The sequence below is a fragment of the Oncorhynchus tshawytscha genome, linkage group LG10, assembly GCF_018296145.1.
Source record: "Oncorhynchus tshawytscha isolate Ot180627B linkage group LG10, Otsh_v2.0, whole genome shotgun sequence".
In the NCBI taxonomy this organism is placed as follows: Eukaryota; Metazoa; Chordata; class Actinopteri; order Salmoniformes; family Salmonidae; genus Oncorhynchus; species Oncorhynchus tshawytscha.
Genome location: NC_056438.1, coordinates 48,906,819 through 48,931,175, shown reverse-complemented (window position 1 = coordinate 48,931,175; position 24,357 = coordinate 48,906,819). Strand labels below are relative to the sequence as shown.

At 43.8% G+C, this 24,357-nt stretch overlaps 2 protein-coding genes across 5 annotated transcripts in view; both read left to right on the top strand.

The window, feature by feature from the left end:
• The first annotated feature begins 14,514 nt into the window (after positions 1 to 14,514).
• On the top strand, positions 14,515 to 18,893 carry LOC112260371 (calreticulin). Of its 2 annotated transcripts, none has more exons than XM_024435423.2 (9): positions 14,515 to 14,598; positions 15,541 to 15,642; positions 15,884 to 16,087; positions 16,217 to 16,311; positions 16,401 to 16,610; positions 16,852 to 16,965; positions 17,149 to 17,292; positions 17,511 to 17,603; positions 17,855 to 18,893. In XM_024435423.2, the coding sequence occupies exons 1-9, from the start codon at positions 14,562 to 14,564 to the stop codon at positions 18,065 to 18,067; spliced, it is 1,212 nt and encodes a 403-aa protein (XP_024291191.1). In that variant the 5' UTR covers positions 14,515 to 14,561; the 3' UTR covers positions 18,068 to 18,893. The 2 variants fall into 2 exon arrangements, with proteins under 2 accessions (XP_024291191.1, XP_024291189.1); XM_024435421.2 differs by lacking the exon at positions 14,515 to 14,598 and adding an exon at positions 14,962 to 15,169.
• Positions 18,894 to 19,223: 330 nt separating this feature from the next.
• The window catches only part of LOC112260370, a 13,976-nt gene continuing 8,842 nt past the window's right edge, over positions 19,224 to 24,357 (top strand). For 2 of the 3 annotated variants that reach the window (XM_024435419.2, XM_024435418.2), the window contains exons 1-2: positions 21,031 to 21,285; positions 23,164 to 23,325. In XM_024435419.2, the coding sequence (XP_024291187.1) occupies positions 21,076 to 21,285; positions 23,164 to 23,325 (372 nt within the window). In that variant the 5' untranslated portion in view covers positions 21,031 to 21,075. Of the gene's footprint in view, positions 19,670 to 21,030; positions 21,286 to 23,163; positions 23,326 to 24,357 lie in introns of those variants that run through there. The other variant, XM_024435420.2, reaches the window with a different exon arrangement.

Here is a 24,357-nt window from a genome sequence, read left to right as displayed (position 1 = left end):
CCCCACCAGAACCCCTAATAAAAGCTAGTTTTACTCCAATGTTTTTTTAACAAAGTAAATGTAACCACTGTAGCCTCAAGCTATATCAAGGAAGGTCAGTCCTTGCATCTATAGCTCTGGCTATGAATTTGAGTGGTAACATTTCTCCAGCCCAGTCCCAAGAAGACAGAAGATGCTTTGTTTCTACTGCTGATTGCTGCTTTAAGTGCTTTTCATTTGCTTCATATTGTAACCTGTAGTAGGCTCTATGTGAGTGCGGTATAATGAAAAGACTGGCTCCTACAATAACCAAGGGCTTTTGGTCTTGCTGGCAACGGCTAATTACCTTTCAGTTTGACCCAAAGGCCTGAAGTCTCTTGTTCATAGACAAGGAAACACTTACATACCCCCATGTTATAATTTAAAATGTGATATATTAATTTTGTAGTAAGAAACATAATGGCTAACGGGCACCCTTGTGTTTTATCATGAACGGGGTATGAAAGGAGGGCCTCGTCCCTGGTGACGGAGGCTGCTGCAGCTACAGGACTACCCTTGTCTAGTTAAGGTATGAAATTGAGGGAAGGGGTGAGAGGGAGGTGGAATTAGGGACCTGTGACTACAGGGTTGGTGTATTTTGAAGGGTTAGTGGAAAGAGGGATTGGGGGGGGCAAATTGATTTCGGGGAAAGAAATAGGCTGTGTTCTGATACCCAGCATCCAGAAGTGTTCACACTTTCATTTCACCTCATGCATTTAAAAGCATTGGATTGGTGCAACCATAATGGGGAGACCTTCCACTACAGCACAAGACCACTGAACGACCCCAGGCCAAGTGTTGTCTTTCCCTAACCCCCTGTATTATTAGAATATTGTGAATTAAAGAATAAACAACCCACCACTAAAACACTGCGGATTAGGCAGGATCAGGCAACAGTGTAAAATCATGTTTAATTACGGTACTGTAAACAGTATTTTATCAAGACAGAAGTTATACAGTGTTATGCTTGAATGTTTTTAGTTGAGTTACATTTAACGACAATGCTTTCCTTTCAAATTACAGAACCGGATTGGTAACTATGGGCGTTCACTTAATACCTCCTGCAAGACCCGCTGCCACAAAGCTGCTGGTTATAAGAGCAGTGTGTCTGCCTATAACTTGTTTTGTTCAGAGGTGGTTTAGGGTAATGGTTTGGTTTAAGGGGTAGGGTTGGTTTAGGGTGCGGTTTGGTTTAAGGGGTAAAAAGGTTGGTTTGTCCGGGTTTGGTTTAAGGGGGTAGGGTTGGTTTAGGGTCACGGTTTTGGTTTAGTTTAGTGGGGTAGGGTTGGTTTAGGGAATCGGATTTAGTTTAGTGGGGTAGGGTTGGTTTAGGGTGGTAGGGTTGGTTTAGGGTAATGGTTTGGTTTAAGGGGTAGGGTTGGTTTAGGGTATGGATTTGGTTTAAGGGGTAGGGTTGGTTTAGGGTAATGGTTTGGTTTAAGGGGGTAGGGTTGGTTTAGGGTGCGGTTTGGTTTAAGGGGTAAGGTTGGTTTAGGGTACGGGTTTGGTTTAAGGGGTGGAGTTGGTTTAGGGTACGGGTTTGGTTTAGTTTAGTGGGGTAGGGTTGGTTTACACGGATTTAGTTTAGTGGGGTAGGGTTGGTTTAGGGTGGTAGGGTTGGTTTAGGTAATGGTTTGGTTTAAGGGGTAGGGTTGGTTTACACGGATTTGGTTTAAGGGGGTAGGGTTGGTTTAGGGTAATGGTTTGGTTTAAGGGGGTAGGGTTGGTTTAGGGTGCGGTTTGGTTTAAGGGGTAGGGTTGGTTTAGGTACGGGATTGGTTTAAGGGGTAGGGTTGGTTTAGGGTACAAACGGGATTGGTTTAAGGGGTAGGGTTGGTTTAGGGTAAGGGTTTGGTTTAAGGGGGTAGGGTTGGTTTAGGGTACGGGTTTGGTTTAAGGTGGTAGGGTTGGTTTAGGGTACGGGTTTAGTTTAGTGGGGTAGGGTTGGTTTAGGGTACGGATTTAGTTTAGTCGGGTAGGGTTGGTTTAGGGTGGTAGGGTTGGTTTAGGGTAATGGTTTGGTTTAAGGGGTAGGGTTGGTTTAGGGTAATGATTTGGTTTAAGGGGTAGTGTTGGTTTAGGGTACGGATTTAGTTTAGTCGGGTAGGGTTGGTTTAGGGTACGGGTTTGGTTTAAGGTGGTAGGGTTGGTTTAGGGTGATGGTTTGGTTTAAGGGGTAGGGTTGGTTTAGACTAAGGGTTTGGTTTAAGGGGGTAGGGTTGGTTTAGACTAAGGGTTTGGTTTAAGGGGTAGGGTTGGTTTAGGGTACGGGTTTGGTTTAGTTTAGTGGGGTAGGGTTGGTTTAGGGTACGGGTTTGGTTTAGTTTAGTGGGGTAAGGTTGGTTTAGGGTACAGATTTAGTTTAGTGGGGTAGGGTTGGTTTTACGGGTTTGGTTTAAGGTGGTAGGGTTGGTTTAGGGTACGGGTTTGGTTTAAGGTGGTAGGGTTGGTTTAGGGTGCGGGATTGGTTTAAGGGGTAGGGTTGGTTTATGGTAAGGGTTTGGTTTAAGGGGGTAGGGTTGGTTTAGGTACGGGTTTGGTTTAAGGGGTAGGGTTGGTTTAGGGTACGGGTTTGGTTTAAGGGGTAGGGTTGGTTTAGGGTAAGGGTTTAGTTTAGTGGGGTAGGGTTGGTTTAGGGTACGGGTTTGGTTTAAGGTGGTAGGGTTGGTTTAGGGTAATGGTTTGGTTTAAGGGGTAGGGTTGGTTTAGGGTAATGATTTGGTTTAAGGGGTAGTGTTGGTTTAGGGTACGGATTTAGTTTAGTCGGGTAGGGTTGGTTTAGGGTACGGGTTTGATTTAAGGTGGTAGGGTTGGTTTAGGGTGATGGTTTGGTTTAAGGGGGTAGGGTTGGTTTAGGGTAAGGGTTTAGTTTAGTGGGGTAGGGTTGGTTTAGGGTATGGGTTTGGTTTAAGGGGTAGGGTTGGTTTAGGGTACGGGATTGGTTTAAGGGGGTAGGGTTGGTTTAGGGTAAGGGTTTGGTTTAAGGGGTAGGGTTGGTTTAGGGTACGGGTTTGGTTTAAGGTGGTAGGGTTGGTTTAGGGTACAGGTTTAGTTTAGTGGGGTAGGGTTGGTTTAGGGTACGGATTTAGTTTAGTCGGGTAGGGTTGGTTTAGGGTGGTAGGGTTGGTTTAGGGTAATGGTTTGGTTTAAGGGGGTAGGGTTGGTTTAGGGTAATGATTTGGTTTAAGGGGTAGTGTTGGTTTAGGGTACGGATTTAGTTTAGTCGGGTAGGGTTGGTTTAGGGTGGTAGGGTTGGTTTAGGGTACGGGTTTGGTTTAAGGTGGTAGGGTTGGTTTAGGGTGATGGTTTGGTTTAAGGGGTAGGGTTGGTTTAGACTAAGGGTTTGGTTTAAGGGGGTAGGGTTGGTTTAGACTAAGGGTTTGGTTTAAGGGGTAGGGTTGGTTTAGGGTACGGGTTTGGTTTAGTTTAGTGGGGTAGGGTTGGTTTAGGGTACGGGTTTGGTTTAGTTTAGTGGGGTAAGGTTGGTTTAGGGTACAGATTTAGTTTAGTGGGGTAGGGTTGGTTTAGGGTACGGGTTTGGTTTAAGGTGGTAGGGTTGGTTTAGGGTACGGGTTTGGTTTAAGGTGGTAGGGTTGGTTTAGGGTAGGATTGGTTTAAGGGGGTAGGGTTGGTTTATGGTAAGGGGTTTGGTTTAAGGGGGTAGGGTTGGTTTAAGGTACGGGTTTGGTTTAAGGGGTAGGGTTGGTTTAGGGTACGGGTTTGGTTTAAGGGGTAGGGTTGGTTTAGGGTACGGGTTTAGTTTAGTGGGGTAGGGTTGGTTTAGGGTACGGTTTAGTTTAGTCGGGTAGGGTTGGTTTAGGGTGGTAGGGTTGGTTTAGGGTAATGGTTTGGTTTAAGGGGTAGGGTTGGTTTAGGGTAATGATTTAGTTTAGTGGGGTAGGGTTGGTTTAGGGTGGTAGGGTTGGTTTAGGGTATGGATTTGGTTTAAGGGGGTAGGGTTGGTTTAGGGTAATGGTTTGGTTTAAGGGGTAGGGTTGGTTTAGGGTGCGGTTTGGTTTAAGGGGTAGGGTTGGTTTAGGGTACGGGTTTGGTTTAAGGGGGTAGGGTTGGTTTAGGGTGATGGGATTGGTTTAAGGGGTAGGGTTGGTTTAGGGTAAGGGTTTGGTTTAAGGGGTAGGGTTGGTTTAGGGTAAGGGTTTGGTTTAAGGTGGTAGGGTTGGTTTAGGGTACGGGGTTTAGTTTAGTGGGGTAGGGTTGGTTTAGGGTACGGATTTAGTTTAGTCGGGTAGGGTTGGTTTAGGGTGGTAGGGTTGGTTTAGGGTAATGGTTTGGTTTAAGGGGGTAGGGTTGGTTTAGGGTAATGATTTGGTTTAAAGGGGTAGTGTTGGTTTAGGGTACGGATTTAGTTTAGTCGGGTAGGGTTGGTTTAGGGTGTACGGGTTTGGTTTAAGGTGGTAGGGTTGGTTTAGGGTGATGGTTTGGTTTAAGGGGTAGGGTTGGTTTAGACTAAGGGTTTGGTTTAAGGGGTAGGGTTGGTTTAGACTAAGGGTTTGGTTTAAGGGGTAGGGTTGGTTTAGGGTACGGGTTTGGTTTAGTTTAGTGGGGTAGGGTTGGTTTAGGGTACGGGTTTGGTTTAGTTTAGTGGGGTAAGGTTGGTTTAGGGTACAGATTTAGTTTAGTGGGGTAGGGTTGGTTTAGGGTACGGGTTTGGTTTAAGGTGGTAGGGTTGGTTTAGGGTACGGGTTTGGTTTAAGGTGGTAGGGTTGGTTTAGGGTACGGGATTTGGTTTAAGGGGTAGGGTTGGTTTATGGTAAGGGTTTGGTTTAAGGGGTAGGGTTGGTTTAAGGTGCGGTTTGGTTTAAGGGGTAGGGTTGGTTTAGGGTACGGGTTTGGTTTAAGGGGTAGGGTTGGTTTAGGGTACGGGTTTAGTTTAGTGGGGTAGGGTTGGTTTAGGGTACGGTTTTAGTTTAGTCGGGTAGGGTTGGTTTAGGGTGGTAGGGTTGGTTTAGGGTAATGGTTTGGTTTAAGGGGGTAGGGTTGGTTTAGGGTAATGATTTGGTTTAAGGGGTAGTGTTGGTTTAGGGTAATGGTTTAGTTTAGGGGTAGGGTTGGTTTAGGGTACGGGTTTGGTTTAAGGTCGTAGGGTTGGTTTAGGGTGATGGTTTGGTTTAAGGGGTAGGGTTGGTTTAGGGTATGGGTTTGGTTTAAGGGGTAGTGTTGGTTTAGGGTACGGGTTTGGTTTAGTTTAGTGGGGTAGGGTTGGTTTAGGGTACGGGTTTGGTTTAAGGTAGTAGGGTTGGTTTAGGGTAATGGTATGGTTTAAGGGGGTAGGGTTGGTTTAGGGTACGGGTTTGGTTTAAGGGGGTAGGGTTGGTTTAGGGTAATGGTTTGGTTTAAGGGGGTAGGGTTGGTTTAGGGTACGGGTTTGGTTTAAGGTGGTAGGGTTGGTTTAGGGTACGGGTTTAGTTTAGTGGGGTAGGGTTGGTTTAGGGTACGGATTTAGTTTAGTCGGGTAGGGTTGGTTTAGGGTGGTAGGGTTGGTTTAGGGTAATGGTTTGGTTTAAGGGGGTAGGGTTGGTTTAGGGTAATGATTTGGTTTAAGGGGGTAGTGTTGGTTTAGGGTACGGATTTAGTTTAGTCGGGTAGGGTTGGTTTAGGGTACGGGTTTGGTTTAAGGTGGTAGGGTTGGTTTAGGGTGATGGTTTGGTTTAAGGGGGTAGGGTTGGTTTAGACTAAGGGTTTGGTTTAAGGGGGTAGGGTTGGTTTAGACTAAGGGTTTGGTTTAAGGGGGTAGGGTTGGTTTAGGGTACGGGTTTGGTTTAGTTTAGTGGGGTAGGGTTGGTTTAGGGTACGGGTTTGGTTTAGTTTAGTGGGGTAAGGTTGGTTTAGGGTACAGATTTAGTTTAGTGGGGTACGGGTTTGGTTTAAGGTGGTAGGGTTGGTTTAGGGTACGGGTTTGGTTTAAGGTGGTAGGGTTGGTTTAGGGTACGGGATTGGTTTAAGGGGTAGGGTTGGTTTATGGTAAGGGTTTGGTTTAAGGGGTAGGGTTGGTTTAAGGTACGGGTTTGGTTTAAGGGGTAGGTAGGGTTTGGTTTAAGGGGTAGGGTTGGTTTTACGGGTTTAGTTTGGTGGGGTAGGGTTGGTTTAGGGTACGGTTTTAGTTTAGTCGGGTAGGGTTGGTTTAGGGTGGTAGGGTTGGTTTAGGGTAATGGTTTGGTTTAAGGGGGTAGGGTTGGTTTAGGGTAATGGATTTGGTTTAAGGGGGTAGTGTTGGTTTAGGGTACGGATTTAGTTTAGTCGGGTAGGGTTGGTTTAGGGTACGGGTTTGGTTTAAGGTCGTAGGGTTGGTTTAGGGTGATGGTTTGGTTTAAGGGGGTAGGGTTGGTTTAGGGTATGGTTTGGTTTAAGGGGGTAGTGTTGGTTTAGGGTACGGGTTTGGTTTAGTTTAGTGGGGTAGGGTTGGTTTAGGGTACGGGTTTGGTTTAAGGTAGTAGGGTTGGTTTAGGGTAATGGTATGGTTTAAGGGGTAGGGTTGGTTTAGGGTACGGGATTGGTTTAAGGGGTAGGGTTGGTTTAGGGTAAGGGTTTGGTTTAAGGGGGTAGGGTTGGTTTAGGGTACGGGTTTGGTTTAAGGTGGTAGGGTTGGTTTAGGGTACAGGTTTAGTTTAGTGGGGTAGGGTTGGTTTAGGGTACGGATTTAGTTTAGTCGGGTAGGGTTGGTTTAGGGTGGTAGGGTTGGTTTAGGGTAATGGTTTGGTTTAAGGGGTAGGGTTGGTTTAGGGTAATGATTTGGTTTAAGGGGTAGTGTTGGTTTAGGGTACGGATTTAGTTTAGTCGGGTAGGGTTGGTTTAGGGTACGGGTTTGGTTTAAGGTGGTAGGGTTGGTTTAGGGTGATGGTTTGGTTTAAGGGGTAGGGTTGGTTTAGACTAAGGGTTTGGTTTAAGGGGTAGGGTTGGTTTAGACTAAGGGTTTGGTTTAAGGGGTAGGGTTGGTTTAGGGTACGGGTTTGGTTTAGTTTAGTGGGGTAGGGTTGGTTTAGGGTACGGGTTTGGTTTAGTTTAGTGGGGTAAGGTTGGTTTAGGGTACAGATTTAGTTTAGTGGGGTAGGGTTGGTTTAGGGTACGGGTTTGGTTTAAGGTGGTAGGGTTGGTTTAGGGTACGGGTTTGGTTTAAGGTGGTAGGGTTGGTTTAGGGTACGGGATTGGTTTAAGGGGGTAGGGTTGGTTTATGGTAAGGGTTTGGTTTAAGGGGGTAGGGTTGGTTTAAGGTACGGGTTTGGTTTAAGGGGGTAGGGTTGGTTTAGGGTACGGGTTTGGTTTAAGGGGGTAGGGTTGGTTTAGGGTACAGATTTAGTTTAGTGGGGTAGGGTTGGTTTAGGGTACGGATTTAGTTTAGTCGGGTAGGGTTGGTTTAGGGTGGTAGGGTTGGTTTAGGGTAATGGTTTGGTTTAAGGGGGTAGTGTTGGTTTAGGGTACGGATTTAGTTTAGTCGGGTAGGGTTGGTTTAGGGTACGGGTTTGGTTTAAGGTGGTAGGGTTGGTTTAGGGTGATGGTTTGGTTTAAGGGGGTAGGGTTGGTTTAGACTAAGGGTGTGGTTTAAGGGGGTAGGGTTGGTTTAGACTAAGGGTTTGGTTTAAGGGGGTAGGGTTGGTTTAGGGTACTGGTTTGGTTTAGTTTAGTGCGGTAGGGTTGGTTTAGGGTACGGGTTTGGTTTAGTTTAGTGGGGTAAGGTTGGTTTAGGGTACAGATTTAGTTTAGTGGGGTAGGGTTGGTTTAGGGTACGGGTTTGGTTTAAGGTGGTAGGGTTGGTTTAGGGTACGGGTTTGGTTTAAGGTGGTAGGGTTGGTTTATGGTAAGGGTTTGGTTTAAGGGGTAGGGTTGGTTTATGGTAAGGGTTTGGTTTAAGGGGGTAGGGTTGGTTTAAGGTAACGGGTTTGGTTTAAGGGGGTAGGGTTGGTTTAGGTACGGGTTTGGTTTAAGGTGGTAGGGTTGGTTTAGGGTAATGGTTTGGTTTTAGGATTGGTTTAGGTGATTTGGTTTAGTAGTGTTGGTTTAGGGATTTGATGGTTTGGTTTAACGGGTTTGGGTTAGGGTTGGTTTTGATGGGGTTTAAGGGGTAGGGTTGGTTTAGGTAAGGGTTTAGTTTAGTGGGGTAGGGTTGGTTTAGGGTATGGGTTTGGTTTAAGGGGTAGTGTTGGTTTAGGGTACGGGTTTGGTTTAGTTTAGTGGGGTAGGGTTGGTTTAGGGTACGGGTTTGGTTTAAGGTGGTAGGGTTGGTTTAGGGTAATGGTATGGTTTAAGGGGTAGGGTTGGTTTAGGGTACGGGTTTGGTTTAAGGGGTAGTGTTGGTTTAGGGTACGGGATTGGTTTAAGGGGTAGGGTTGGTTTAGGGTAAGGGTTTGGTTTAAGGGGTAGGGTTGGTTTAGGGTACCGGTTTGGTTTAAATGGGTAGGGTTGGTTTAGGGTAAGGGTTTGGTTTAAGGGGGTAGGGTTGGTTTTGGTTTGGTTTAAGGGTTTGGTTTTAGGGTTTGGTTTAAGGGGTAGGGTTGGTTTAGACTAAGGGTTTGGTTTAAGGGGTAGGGTTGGTTTAGACTAAGGGTTTGGTTTAAGGGGATAGGGTTGGTTTAGGGTAAGGGTTTGGTTTAAGAGGGTTGGTTTAGGGTAAGGGTTTGGTTTAAGGGGGAGGGTTGGTTTAGAGTAAGGGTTTGGTTTAAGGGGGTAGGGTTGGTTTAGAGTAAGGGTTTGGTTTAAGGGGTAGGGTTGGTTTAGAGTAAGGGTTTGGTTTAAGGGGTAGGGTTGGTTTAGGGTAAGGGTTTGGTTTAAGGGGTAGGGTTGGTTTAGACTAAGGGTTTGGTTTAAGGGGGTAGGGTTGGTTTAGACTAAGGGTTTGGTTTAAGGGGGTAGGGTTGGTTTAGACTAAGGGTTTGGTTTAAGGGGATAGGGTTGGTTTAAGAGGGTTGGTTTAGGGTAAGGGTTTGGTTTAAGGGGTAGGGTTGGGTAGGGTTTGGTTTAGAGTAAGGGTTTGGTTTAAGGGGTAGGGTTGGTTTAGGGTAAGGGTTTGGTTTAAGGGGGTAGGGTTGTGAATAGTAGCTAAAGGCCTGGGCACCCATGGTGCAAAGGTGGAATGGGGTGAGATGAGACCAGAGGAGAAGCAGTAGAGGGCATACACTGGGAGAAGATCAGAGAGGTAGGTGGGTGCCAGGTTGTGGAGGACTTTGTTGGTGAGGAGGAGTATTTTAAAATTAATACAAGATTGCACAGGGAGCCAGTATTGGTTTGATGTGTTCAGTTGATCTGGTGCTAGTGTGGATTCTGGCAGCAGAGTTCAGAACCAGCTGGAATCTATTGATGAGATTGGTGGGCATCTGGTGATGTAGAGTGTTACAGTCGTCTAGTCAGGAAGTAACCAAGGCATGGATAGGGTTTTCGGTGCTGGAGTGTGACAGTGAGGGGTGGAGCCTGGAGATTTTGCGGAGGTGGAAGAATGCTGTCCGGTTGCTGGTTTTTATGTCGGTTCGAAAGAGAAGGAACTATCCAGGGAGACACCAATGCTTTTGACTTGTGTTTACAGAGGGACAGGGAAACCATCTGTGGTGATACTTGTAGAGAGTGGATTTAGAGCTGATGAGCATGACCTCTGTCTTGTTGCGTTTGAGGATGTTCATGCTCATCCAGCTCTGGATGTCCTGAAGGCAGCTGATGAGGGAGGGGTAGAGCTGGGTGTCATCAGTATAGCAGTGGAAGTGAACTTTGTGATGTTGCCTGATCTCGCCCAGGGGTAGGAGGAATATGGATTCTACTGACAATAACCATTCATGGTTGAAGAAGGATTTTGCACATTAATGATTGATTTACAGAAATGCGGTCCATGGTTTGAATCATAAGTGAAATGTATTCAGAAATCTATTACTTACTGCTATGCGGTTCACTACAAATCACTTATCCATCCATAATCATTCAGCAGTTGTGAGATGGATGCCTAGTTTAAGTAGTAATGACAGTGTATCTAGTAACACGACATCAAGCTGCCCTCAAACCTATATCGCTAGTACACAGTAATACACAGTAATAAATGCAGTATCAACATTGTTCTGAAACATGTTGGCTGGAGTTATGCTGTTATCTAATAACCAATACCGCTAGACTGTAATAACATAGTAGTTATTATGGAAGTACAAAGTGATGCCATTTTTCCTCATTTGTTTCGAGTGAACAGTAAGAAAGCATTTTTATCCAGCCTAACATTATCACACCTGAATTGACGGGCCAATGAAGCACAAATCCCTTGATGCAGCCTAATGCAATTAGTTGTATCCGCCTGTGACAGATTTAAAATAGACAGCAAATGTATTTTCTGAAGCACCAATATCTTTCAGCACCGTTATTAGTCACCATAATCACCATTGGAGCGCTCCACTATAATATCACCACTGAGTCAAACAAATGAAGTGGAGGGACAACTGCATCATTTAAATATGAAAATGGTGGCGAGCTTTGATATCATGAGTTCAAATAATTCTAGATTTTGTTCACATTCCCTTCCAGTGGTGAATAAGGTAACAATGGAAGGTATCCTTAAAATGCAGCGCATATTACATTCAGGCATTACCCCAGTTGGTGATATGGGTTCACAAATGAATCGATCCACATCAGCTTGGTTTGCAAAGCACTTTTCCCCATGTTCTGGTGGCTCATAACTTGATCCAGACTACTTTTTTCTAGGCAAACCAAAAAGGGCATCCGCTGCTACCATTGTCCTGTAAAGAGATGTCAAATATAATTGGATACAACTTTATCATTTTTGGACCCCAGGAAGAGTAGCTGCTGCTTAAAATTAAAGACTAGAAGTCTAGTTGTTTTTATTTTACCAGGTAAGTTGTCTGAGAACACATTGTCATTTACAGCAATGACCTGGGGAATAGTTACAGGGGAGATGAATGAGCCAATTGTAAACTGTGGATGATTAGGTGACCGTGATGGTATGAGGGCCAGATTGGGAATTTAGCCAGGACACCAGGGTTAACACCCCTACTCTTACGATAAATGCCATGGGATCTTTAGTAAACACAGAGTCAGGACACACGTTTAACATCCCATCTGAAAGACAGCACCCTTCACAGGGCAATCACTGCCCTGGGGGATTTGGGATATTTTTTTTAGACCAGATGAAAGAGTGCCTTCTACTGGTCCTCCAACACCACTTCCAGCAGCATCAGGTCTCCAATCTAGGGACCGACCAGAACCAACCCTGCTTAACTTCAGAAGCAAATCAGCAGTGGGATGCAGGGTGGTATGCTGCTGTCTGTACAATTGTTTGACAAAAAAAATTGAACAGATGTTTCTAATAGATGATTTATGTTTATAAAAAAAGAGGGCGAGATCACAATTGGTATCTTATGCTCTGATGTGTTTTTTGGGGGTGATAAAACATTGAATAGGCCCCAAAAAATACAACAAACCTTGGGACAGAGCGGGCACTGGGTTCCATCGGCAGCTTCTGGGGCCAGACGGAACCATGTCGGAACTCCTCATAGGCCTCATTTGTCAGGGCAGTATACAAGTCTCTTCCCTGAAATGAATGAACAGAGTCACTTAGAGGCACTCTGATTCATTACTGCATTCCATCAGAGTAGGCCATCAACACAGACAGCAAAGGCATCTTCACATACAAGTAGCACATGGTTTCTGTGACACATATGTTTATCAAAACAGGAATTTGGTTATGAACTTTTGCAGACAAAGTAGACATGGTAATAGAGTCAGATTCTAAAAGAGATTACTTACTGTCCTATGAGGAGAACGTAATGACAGGCATATGGCCCTGAGTGTAACACCACTCTCAAGCTGCAGGCTGGTTATCTGCTTGAGTAGTGAGCAGACCACTGCAGTCTGAGGCTGGCGGGGTGTGCAAGGCCAGAGCATGCACCTGACCAATGAACCTGCTTCTGGCTCATGTACCTGACCAATGACACTGCTTCTGGCTCACACTGGCAGATCTCTACTCGCACATCATGCACTCTGCCTGAAAGAAGAACAAGAGTTAGTCATGAAAAGCTCCATTAAAAAGAATGGAGCAAAAACTACACATTTCCAATGCAAATATAAAATTGTTTTCCTTGACATATCTGTGATGCGTAACGGCACGATCCGCAGTCAGGAATTCAGTTTCACCATCATTCGGGGGTCAACAACGTAGAACACTTTGTATTTCACACAGTAAACACAACCAACAAGCTTAAGAAGTTCAGGTTTGGTGAAAAATGTATGCAAAATAACATTACCTCTGGATGCACTATATTTAGCCTTGTCCCAGAAATGACAGCCAATAGGACAGAAGCTTATCTCCTGTTTCAGTAGTGTGAGGCTACTTGATATACAAGTATACCCCTTGGACAGGATGCTTGTCTATCACAATGCCTTACCCCGAATCCATCTACTTAATGTGGAATGCCAAACAGAGATGCAGTCGGTCACGCTTTTTAGAGTCTTATGACTGAACTGGGGTTCAAACCCAACCTTCCAATCTCAGGGCCGACACTAACCCCAAGGCCACTGAGTTGAGGGGTGCACTCTGCATTAAAATAAACATCCGCTGCAGATTGTCAGCTGCTGTAACTCAAAACTGAGGTTTTAGGTTCTCCTTCAATGATTTGAGGGCAATAACTTACCGAAACTGTCTTGCTCACTTTTATCTGCACAACCCATGTCCTCCAAGTTGTAAAGGGGTTTAATTAGTTATACGTCTCCCATGACAATAACTATCCCATTGGCTATATCCAGTAATAGTTTCTTATTCTTCTATTTATGATATCATAACACATTTACGCTACTACAATTAAAGCACAAGCCATAATCAAGGGGTATTCACTGAGTAAACCAAACATTAGGAACAAGTGACATCAACAAAGGGATCATATATTTCACCGGGATTCACCCGGTCAGTCTATGCCATGGAAAGAGCAGGTATTAATGTTTCATATACTCAGTATATATAATTTGAAATTGCAAACAAAATTGCCTTGACCTACTCGCCTAATAACATTTTTTTTTTTACTTAAAAAAAAGGTTATGTAGAGATGAAGTTGAAAATGTTTTGTTTACTGTATAAGATATTACAACAAAAAACTGCTTTATTACTTACCAAAGTCATGAAATACCCTCAGAAGTTTACTGTGGTAGAGTGAGCACTTATGGCCATCTCTCTGCTTCCAGTGCCATTCAAAAGCAAATGGTGGGTCCTTTTAAATGGACCATCCTTAAGAGGAAGAGTATTGGTTAAGAGTTTGGGCTGGGTTTCAATGATTTGGCCATGGCAGAAGAACATGACCTGGTGAAAATAAGTAAGTTGTGGGTGGAAATATGTATCAGATAGAGACAGAGAGCAAGTACATTTAGTTGATCAGTTTAAGTGCCACTGCAAATAGTACAAATGCTTGTTTTTAATGTGATGACTGTGATCTTTCGTGGGATAAACCTCTGTGAAGGCCTCAGACACTGACCATTTCACTTAACTTATGTTTGAGAAATTAGTTTCTTTGTCAATTGGGCACATGAAGAAACATTATCGATGAGAATTACCTGCCAGATCTCCAGGTGGTGCACAATGTTTTTGTCTTTCTGGGTGGCCACCCACACAGTCAGAGCAAAATATTGTCTCAGCCCCACAGTCAGTGCACCGCCATATTATCTCTGGCTGGATCCCACACATGGATGGCAGGTAGCCTAGTGGTTAGAGCGTTGGACTAGTAATCGAAAGGTTGCAAGATCAAATCCACGAGCTGACAAGGTAAAAATATGTTGTTCCTAGGCTGTCATTGCAAATAAGACTTTGTTCTTAACTGACCTGCATGGCGCTTATTGTAAGAGTAGGGGTGTTCACCCCTGTGTCATGGCTAAATTCCCAACCTGGTCACATTCTGTCATGGCCACCTAATCATCCCCCTCATTCCTAATTAGCATATATCACTCCTCACCTCTCCACCTGATGTATGGTGATCATTCTGGCACAAAAATGGTTGGGTACTACACATTGATGGTGGATGAGGTGAGTTTCCCCTACTATGTAATGCGATTTGAGTGTCTCAGTTGATAGAAAAGTGCTATATAAATCCAGTCGATTATTATTTGTACACGATCACGTGTCTATTATGCTTGGGACTATTTTGGAACAGTTTTCCACAATTAAAATCAATTGGGAGCTGACTTCCTGGTGTTTTTAGTCTTATGTCCAACAAGATTGTTTTATATATATATTTTTTTTTTCTCAGAAAACTTGGGGGGGCAAATAAAACCACCTGCCGGCCAAATTGAAGAAGCCTGATTAGGGCAGCAACACACATTTTGGGTAAACACATACCAACCCCTTACCCCATGTCGCCAAGACAGCAAATGGAAGCTTAGTAATGCCAGTTGCTGGGGCAGCTAACACGCTTGCTCTACGCTGCTACTGGTGAGAAAGGACAATTTACCGAACAATTAACAGTCTTAGTTGAAAATGTCCAAAATCACCTTTGAAAGAGTCGCGTGTCACACAGTTCAATGTGTGGTTCTGAATCACTATTCAAAGGTAACGCGTACCACACATGTGGCGTGTGGGATACCATATGAATGGTGTGATTGGTAAGATTTTTCCACATTTTAATGGGGTGGTTGGTGGCTAATCGGGTGCACCTCCTTAACTGTGACTCAGTCAAATCTTTGACATTGTTGCGTTTATATTTTTGTTCAGTGTATAGTTTACTGATGATCATGATTTGACTCAGGAGCGGTGGGTGCAGAATTTTGTTCTCGATTAGCAGTAACACCTACCCTATGTGCAATATTTGTTCAGCAATTCTTTAATCGTTGGCAGTAGTTTTCTTGGAACGTAACATCTCCAATGTGGTTCATCCTTTCTGAGGTTTACGGTAAAAGCGGCCACAGTACCAGATGTACCACAGCATCCAAGGTCGTTTATTTCCCTGTCAGCCAATGAAATAAGGACATTTGTTCCGAGTAGACGGGGATTGGTCGGACAGACTGGGGGAACCTGTGCATGTTTCGGGGAGCAGGGTGGTCAGATCTTTCATTTGATATTGTTTTGCTAAATCCAAATCATTAGCAAACTACAACATGCTAGTGTCTTTGCTATTGATGATTGCACTAGCCAGTGCTGAAACATCGGTGTATTTTCGAGAGCAGTTTGAAGATGGCAAGTTCCATTCATTTCATGCGGGCTGCAGCTATTGCCAACTAACCTAACAGCTAGCTGACCTAACATTTTACAGCTAGCATCTTAATATCAGTGAGCTATCTAACCACGAAACAATAATAGCTAGCTATGCTTTGTGAGACGCGATAATGCACGTATATTTAGCCACACTGACTGCAAAAAAATGATAGCCGGCTAACTATCACGGTAGCCAGTTATCTAGCTAAACAAATTGATAGCTAACGGATCAAGCGAACCCTAAATATTGTATGAACCGTTCGCTAAATTGGTATTATTCAACCATGCCAATATACATGGTTGACTTAGCTGCTAATATTTGCTTCTAACAATGTATTTTTTTCTTCTGTCAGATGCTTGGAATACCCGTTGGGTTGAATCCAGCCATAGGTCGGACTATGGGAAATTTGTCCTGACTGCTGGGAAATTCTATGGAGACGCAGAGAAAGACAAAGGTAGATGTTCGGACCTTAGACTTCATGCAGTAGAATAAAGAACCTTGAATGTATTTTCTCTTACATGCTAGAGGCTTATTTTATCCCTCTGAGGTTATGACTCTCCGTGTGATGAAATATCTGGTTTTATGACCCCAGCATTGTTTTGAGAATGTCAGTCCTACACATGTCTGCTCTCTGTGTGGAGCAGGGGACAACTCTGAAGATGGAAAAAGTCCAAAACATATCTTATTTCCCCCAGGTCTCCAGACCAGCCAGGATGCCCACTTCTACTCTTCTTCTGCTCGCTTTGAGCCCTTCAGCAACCAGGGCAAGACCCTGGTGATCCAGTTCACTGTCAAGCACGAGCAGAACATCGACTGCGGGGGAGGCTACATCAAGCTATTTCCCGCTGACCTCGACCAGGCAGACATGCATGGAGACTCTAACTACAACATTATGTTCGGTAAAGTTCATTGGGAACAGTGAGATTTGATTGAGAACCAGTTCCTCCCTTGCCACACATCCAACATTCAGAGAAATTGTTCAGGTCTTATATTTATTTTGTATTGCTAATCATAGTGTTTTTCTCCAGGTCCAGACATCTGTGGCCCAGCCACGAAGAAAGTTCATGTCATTATCAACTACAAGGGCAAGAATCACCTCATCAGAAAGGATATCAGATGCAAGGTACAGTAAGCCTATATCCCAAATCAGGCTTTTTCAATATTTTATATCCTCATTGGGAGGAATCCAAATCAATCATGTTTGTTTTGCAGGATGATGAGTACACCCATTTGTACACTCTGATCCTGAACCCTGACAACATGTATGAGGTGAAGATTGACAACAAGAAGGTGGAGTCTGGAAGTCTGGAGGAGGACTGGGACATTCTGCCCCCTAAAAAGGTCAAGGACCCTGAGGCTGTGAAACCAGATGACTGGGATGAGAGGGAGAGGATGGAGGACCCAGATGATAAGAAACCAGAGGTGGGTAAGATGGACACCTAGCCCGCCTGGACCCATGGCTGTTTCTGCATTCAACAATGCTACGCTAGCTAGCCACATTATTGTGCGGGCAGGACAACGGCAGAAACAGACTGGCAGACCAGGCATCTAGCCAGCTATTCTGATTCAAAAGCAATCCATCTAGTCAATCTTTTATGAGTAATATGTATTTCATGAATGTAGTTTTTATTAATGATTAGTTCATGATTCTGTTATTTGTCAGGACTGGGATAGTCCCGAGAACATTGCTGACCCTGACGCTAAGCAGCCGGAGGATTGGGATGATGAGATGGACGGTGAATGGGAGCCACCCATGGTCTCCAACCCTGACTATAAGGCAAGCAGTCAAACACTTCATAACTGGGGTGTTTTCCTGGCTCTACACATATGGCAGGAGCACATTTTATTACTCATAATATTAGACAAGGACACAGACAATGTGACAGTAGCTTTCCCTGTGCTTTGGATTACTGCTACAATTATATGAGCAGCTGTTTGATTGATTTGTTTGCTTTCTCAGGGTGAATGGAAACCCCGCAGGATCGATAACCCTGACTACAAGGGCAAATGGTTGCATCCTGAGATTGACAATCCAGACTACAGTGCAGACTCTGAGATCTACAGATTTGACAGCATAGGAGTCATTGGCCTGGATCTGTGGCAGGTACTGTGGAGGCCCTTATTCAGTCTTTTTAATACTTTAGTTATTGATAATGAATAATAAAGAGTGGAATCGAATTGAAAAGGATTCAGTTTGGGAATCATTCTTTTTAAAAGCCCTCTATATTTTAATTTAATTGAAAAGAGAAAAGGAAATGCATCCCTGAGTCTTTTTGCCCTGAAATGTTTGAAGTAATTCAGACTTATTCATTGCCGTCACAGGTGAAATCTGGGACCATCTTCGATAACTTCCTGATCACAGATGATGCTACGCTGGCAGAAGAAGTCGGCAATGAGACCTGGGGTCAGACTAAGGTCAGTGGCACTCACCTCTCAGGTTCACATTTACATATTCACACTGGTGTCTCTCTCAGTCGCCTTCCCTCCCACAACCCGTTCCCTTGCAATTTGTTCCAGGATGCTTTGTCTGAATAAATCCACTAGTTTGCTTTCAGATCCTTACGAAGACATATTTGTAACTATTTGCCTACCAGCACACTACAAACTGTAAAAATGCTAATTCCTGCGGTTTGTTAAAAAGGTTGCCCCTGTTTCATGTTCTGTAGGATCCAGAGAAAAAGATGAAGGAGTCCCAGGAGGAGAAGGAGAGGAAGAAACTGGAGGCAGAAGAGATGGCGAGGAAAGAGGAGACAAAAGATGAGCCTGGAGAAGAGGAGGAGGAAGAAGAGGAAGAGTTGGAGCATGAAGAGGAGGAAGAAGAGGAGACTGGAGCACAGGACGAAGAGGAGGCAACAGATTCTATAAAGGATGAACTTTAGAGGACTTTGACTTTCTCATAGGGGTGACTTCGTTCTTTGAGCCTGGGGAGAGATTATTCATCATTTCACTTTACCATCCATCCAGTCAGTCAGTCCTCAAAGTAATAATGTTGAGAGAAGGGGAGGTGAAGGAGTCATTTACTGCAAAATCTGTGCCATTTTTTAATTTCATTTTTTAATATTAATTTATTGGATTTTAACTTGCTAGTTTATCCCGTAATTAATAAAAAACGGACACTTTGTTATTCTATCAAATAATAATTCAGATTTGGTAATCTACTGGCAAATGTTTTTACTGTGCTTTTTCTTACAGGCTCGACTTAATATAACCTATTTCTTGTAAGTATGCTTTTATAGTCTGTTGTTCCACCAAATATTACAGATGAAGTCTAATTCAATGGTGCTTGTTTGTTTTGTATACTTAATTCACATTGGGTGGTTGTGTACACAATGTGAATCCTACTTGGTATTCACATGCATAGCAATAGTTTCCCATTCGTTCCATTTCCATTTGCTTTCTAAATTCAGTCACACACTGGAATACATAATATTTGGTAGAATTTAGAAGTAGCATCTGTAACCTCACCTAGACAAATTCAGTCATCAACCTCTTATATTCCACTGGCATTCAGCCAAGGACTACTGTAGCCAAATCATCAAATTTTTGTCTCTCAAACACTAACCTCATACTTCCTAATGTAGTATAGTGCATTTGTTCTCCCCTTAATTGTTTTTGTAGATATTTGTTACCTTATTTGGGAAATTATGATTACAGAGATTGTTGTGCAAAAATACTGTACAGTAATAAAAAAGAGAGCTGTTTGGATTTGACATGTATTGTGTGCCTTTGTTAAAAATCACCATCACACTATATTATTCATATTTACGGGCAATTAGAAGTCAAACAAATTAAATAGCACCATATGGATGCTACTAGGCATTTTTCTACAGAGCAGAATTAATCACAAACACTGACAGCCTTTCATAACATCTCTAGAAAATAGTTATAGTTATTGTCTTGCTATTTGGAGTAGAAAGTGACAAGTACGCAGTTTAATTTCCTATTGCAGCTACGGTCTCTCCAAAGTGAATATTTTTTATCACCAGCATTCAGCATCCTCTGTCTCTAGATCCGATGTAGCTTTTTGGAGCCTTATCTGCCCTCCTGCACATTTGCGTCAGCAGAATAGCATGTTACAAATAGATAAGGGCTTTATAACTTATGTAACGTAGCACAATGACAATGTAAACAACGCTAATGATGTTTGGACGCCTCTGAACTCGGTTGGTATCAAGGGTCGAACCTCCCACGTGATGAAAGGCTCAATAATGGAGTCGGAAGAAGCCATGAGAAATTGTAAAATTGACCAGAAGCGCCAGTTTACTCCAAACAGAGTGGAGCATGGTTATTTCTAGGTAAATAACCGAACTATCAAAACCTTCTCGGATAATCGCTTTGGGATCCCACGCTGTGCACGGGACTGCAGCCAAGCTCTAGTCGGGTACCTGGCGATGCGATGGGAGAGCGAGTACCGCAGAGATGATGCGTTTTCTACTGGATTGCTTACGGACGCCAAGGCAACGGGCACCGTGCAGTGAGAGGTTGGTACTGGGATAACGATAATGGATAAGGAAATGCTTAGTTGACAATAATCTCCTTTTCTACATTGACCTATCATCCACAATAGAGCGAGGTCATGTCTAAGGTTAACGGTTTACCCCCCTATGCAATTTCAACAATCCTGTTTTGAAGAGATGCTTCTTTAAATGAATGACCAGTATGAGGCACTAAAGCGGGGAATGTTTAATATCTTCTCATTGATCGTAGTAACAGCTGGTCCATGAATGCAATACATTATATTCATGGACATGCACCAACAATAAAATATAGCCTATTTTAGACAGACAGACAGCAATTGGTTAATTGGTTCATTTTCAACTGATTGTAATTAATACAATTCTAAAATGGAATTCTTGATCATCTCCCCAAAAATATTTAAGGAAATAATTTCACAAATGTACACCTATGTACAAATGTGGAATAGGCCTATAAAGCAGATTGGGCTATTTCCTATTCAGTATAATAAATAGCCTTTTACATTCCCCTGTACACTCATTCATTTTCCATTGCTATTTAAAATGATCATTTGTATACTATATGGTATTTATTGAAGAACAAACGGTGCAGTACAACATTTACTGGTGCAAATGTTTATTAAAGTACTGTATTCCACAAAAGTAGGTAGGTAAGAGTCTTCAGGTGAGGCCTCCCTTGACATATAGTGTTGCATTGAAACTGCAGTCATATTGATATTACAGTCATTCTCAAACGAGGCTGTTTTAATTTAGGGCCCTCTGAGCCCTGAGATTTTCTCTGGGTTTAGCCCATTCCTCTGCAGGTTGGAGCAAACAGTCATTTGCATAGAGAGACAACAGGGATAATACAATGTAACACAGTACTGTGATATTAACTTAGCTTTGTTAGATACATTCGGAATCATGGAAATGGTTAATGAACAAGTAATGCCTCTCATACTGTGGTTTGACAGCATGTTCTTGAGGAATGGCACTTTTGTTAACCCTTCACGGTGCTGAATCAGGTATGGGGGGATAATGGTAGTGTTTTGAGAGAGGAGGTGAAGGGAGGAGAATCATAGTATGAGAGGGGGACGATAGGGGGAGGAGAATGATAGTATGAGAGGAGGAAAATAGCCGGAGGGGGATGTAGTTAATTCCCCTGTCATGGATGGATAACCTTTTTATGGGCTACCCTGGAAATATGACTGTCCATCTCTTTTCCTGTCCTCTCCCTCTTCTCTCTCCCCCCCCATCTCTGACTCATTCTCCATCTACATGCAACCCCTCTGCACAAGCTTAGTTGGTACATTCTCACTCCCTGTCTCCCCTTCTCCCCTCCGTCTTTTATTGCCTGGTGCCCATACATACACACAGCCCACAAACAGCCTGCCTCAGTTTCCACATGCACCCTCTGTTTGATTGACAGACTAATGAGAATGGATGGAGTGGGGATGGAGGCTGGGGAAGAAGGGAAGGGAGAAGGGGGAGGAGGAGGTGGAGATGAAGGTAAGGGGGGATGGTTAGGTGCAGCATCAGTTTCATCCCTCCTTAAACATTCCTGTCTTCTCTGCTGGTCCCCCAGGGACAAGGACTTTGTGGAACAGGACGAGTGTGTTGCTCAGAAGACTGGAGAAATCAGAGTAAGGCCACACGTTTCCTATTACATTCCTACAGTGTGCGCGCGTGTGTGTGCGCGCGTGTGTGTGAGCGCACGTCTGAGTGTGCACGTCTGTGTGCGCATCTGTGTGCGTTCTCATGTTTCACTGCCTACAGTAAGGTGCATGCGTTATGTGCGAGCCTGATCAGAATGTGCAGGGTTTCTAATGGCACCTTACATGAGTATGCAGTACTGTATGGAGCAGGTCTCTTAGCTGAGAGTATTCTGTGTTGTAATGTTGTTCTGTGTGTGAAGATTGAGGAAGGCGTGCACAGATTAAAGTACAGGTATTAGTAATCCTTTAGGGAATCGCTAGGCTTAAATAACCAGATTCCCTTTGACATATCTACAAATGCTTTTCTCTATCGCGCCTTTCTTTTAGAGCAGGAGAGCTCTGCATTTACAGAGGACCATCTGGTCATGAGAACACAGATCGTGTCTACTGGTGTCCTTCAGCGTCATAGGAATGCCCATCCCAGCATCATAGGAAATATTGTCATTATTTCAACTACAGTACACTGTGAACATTTCCCGTGCACCGTTACCTGTCGAGATGTCACTGTGTGAGATTCTATTTTTGTAACCCGGCAACAACCTGGGATGGAGCTCTGTATCCCCCGGCAACAGCATCTCTTTGACTACCGAGAGGTGGCCTCGACATGATCTCACCCAAAACTGATTTCCTGTCTCTCAGCTAGTGGTATTATTAAAAGATTATTGTTGCAAATGTCTATGCTACTGGGCTTGTATTCTAAAGGGAGTGCTGATCTAGGATCAGGTCTTTGGGAATACAGGCCCTGATCCGCTGTGTTTTCATGCTGTCAAATAGCTACAATGTCACAGTGCAGAATGAACTACTTTGTGCAAAAATGGTAGTAGATGCATGATAGATGCATTGTAGCGTTATGAAGGTTACTCAAGTGAATTATTACGTGCCCCTCCATCCAAGGTAGCAACTTGACGTTGGGAAAACGTCCGATTTGTTTAGCAAGATTGCAAGTTGGCCTAAAATGATCCGTGTCAGCTTGCTATCTGGGATGATTCCCCAAAATATCACAACTTGATCCCCTAGCGACATCTTTTAGGACCTTGAGCAGAAGGGCTGGAATCCTTTCCAGACAATAGCCAACTGTCAGGATGAGCTGTGCATATTGAGCCTGAGTGAAACAGCTCTCTCATGGTTTATGCAGGTCTGAGTCACTACAGCGAGATTTTATTTCTCTCTTTACTTTGCTTTACTTTGCTCACTATAATGCTCTTTAGACTTTCCAGCTAAAAACAGAATCCAGCAGTTGAAAGGGTTGAAAGTGCCATTTATCTGCGTTAGTACAGCACATTGTCTGTCATTCATAACCTCTCTCTCTCTCGGCAGTTTTCCCTACAGTCAGTTAGATTTCTAATCATTCCTCTTTTTAGAATGGAGATCAGGTTGGATACTGCTGTGTAAAATTAATGGAAAAGCATCACTCCACGTAAGCCTTATTTCTGCAGTGAAAGGGACTTTGAGTAGCTGTCTGTCTCTAGCCTCTATCTCTGATTTTCAGTAACCACTGATCGCTCTCTCTCTCCCCTGCTCTCTCTGTCACTGCTCTCTCTGTCACTCTGTCACTGCTGCCTCTACTCCATCTGCTCCTACTGTCACTCCATCTTTCCCAACCTTCATCTGTTTCTCACACTCTCTCCCCATTCCTTCTCTATCTGGTCCTGCTTTCTTTGAATCTGTTCACGTGTCCTTCCATTCTTTCCACCCCTCCATTCTCGCTCTGCTCCATCCGCCCCTGCTGTCCCTCCATCATCTCTCCACTCCTCCATCCATCCCTCCCTCCCTCCACCTGCCTGTGTGTGTGTTCCAACCCACCAGGACCTGCAGGATGCCGTGCAGCAGGAGGGCATTGAGCTGGAGGAGCAGCGGGGAGACCGCCGGGAGCTGGAGGAGACCCTGGAGAAGCTGGAGCAGCACAGGATGGAGCTGGAGGACCAGCTCAAACTGACCAGGCTGGAGTGCGTCCAAGAGAGCCAGCAGGTGAGACACACACAGAGATAACAGCTGCTATGGCTGCTGTTAGGGGGGATTTCAGACTTAAGTTGCACACATGTAAATTTAATTTAATTCCCTTTTCATGCACTTTTCTCTCTGCGCGTATTCTGACCTTGAACTTAAACATGCCACCGAGGTATACGTTTGTGTGGCAGAGATGTGTCAGTAATACCAACATACATAATAACTGTCAGTTTAGTTAGTTGCCTTCAATTTGTAGCCTACATTTGACATTGTTACGAATCCCTTTTGGCCCGACAGTCTAGGGGGGATGGTAATGAGACCCATAACATAACTCATGCAAATTATAATTGTGACAAAGTAAAAGTGTGAACGAAATAACCACGACAACTGAAATTATACCGTCAAACTCAGGGTTTATTGTAAAACACACGGTAATGGGGGGAGCAGGAAAAGGGGCTGAGCTGGACCCAAGGAAAGAAACAATAAGCATCCCAAACAACCCTAAGCTAGACTAGCCTAATTTAACAGCTAACTAACTAAAAATACAGTGGGTGGTCCGCCCAGTTCTAACTAGTGTTTTTAACAAAGTCTACCTACAGGTAGTGTATGCCCATGGGCGACTTGTCTTGGTTTCCCCTTTTCCCACCAGCAATCAAACACAAACACCATAACCAAAAACAATACTCACAGGAGATGACAAAGTGATTTGGAGGTGCTCAAACAAAAGAGAGGTTAAGACACAAAGAGAGAGTGAAACACAGAGATCTACATACATGGCATTTACAGAGAGATTGAGCTCAAGAGCCAACAACTGATGGGGTTTTTAAACCAAGGGAAAGGAACTGTGATAGGGTAGGAAATAGGAGGAGGTGTGTCTTCTGATTGATGATTGATTGTTGACTGATTGGGGAGTGATGATTTTCACCTGTGAGGGGAGAAGGAGAGAAAAGAAACACACAGGATACACACACAGGATACTTGTATCCGTAACAGACATCATCCCATTACATCATTAGTTTACCTTTCTTTCATCTGTCACTTTCGTGTGGTTGT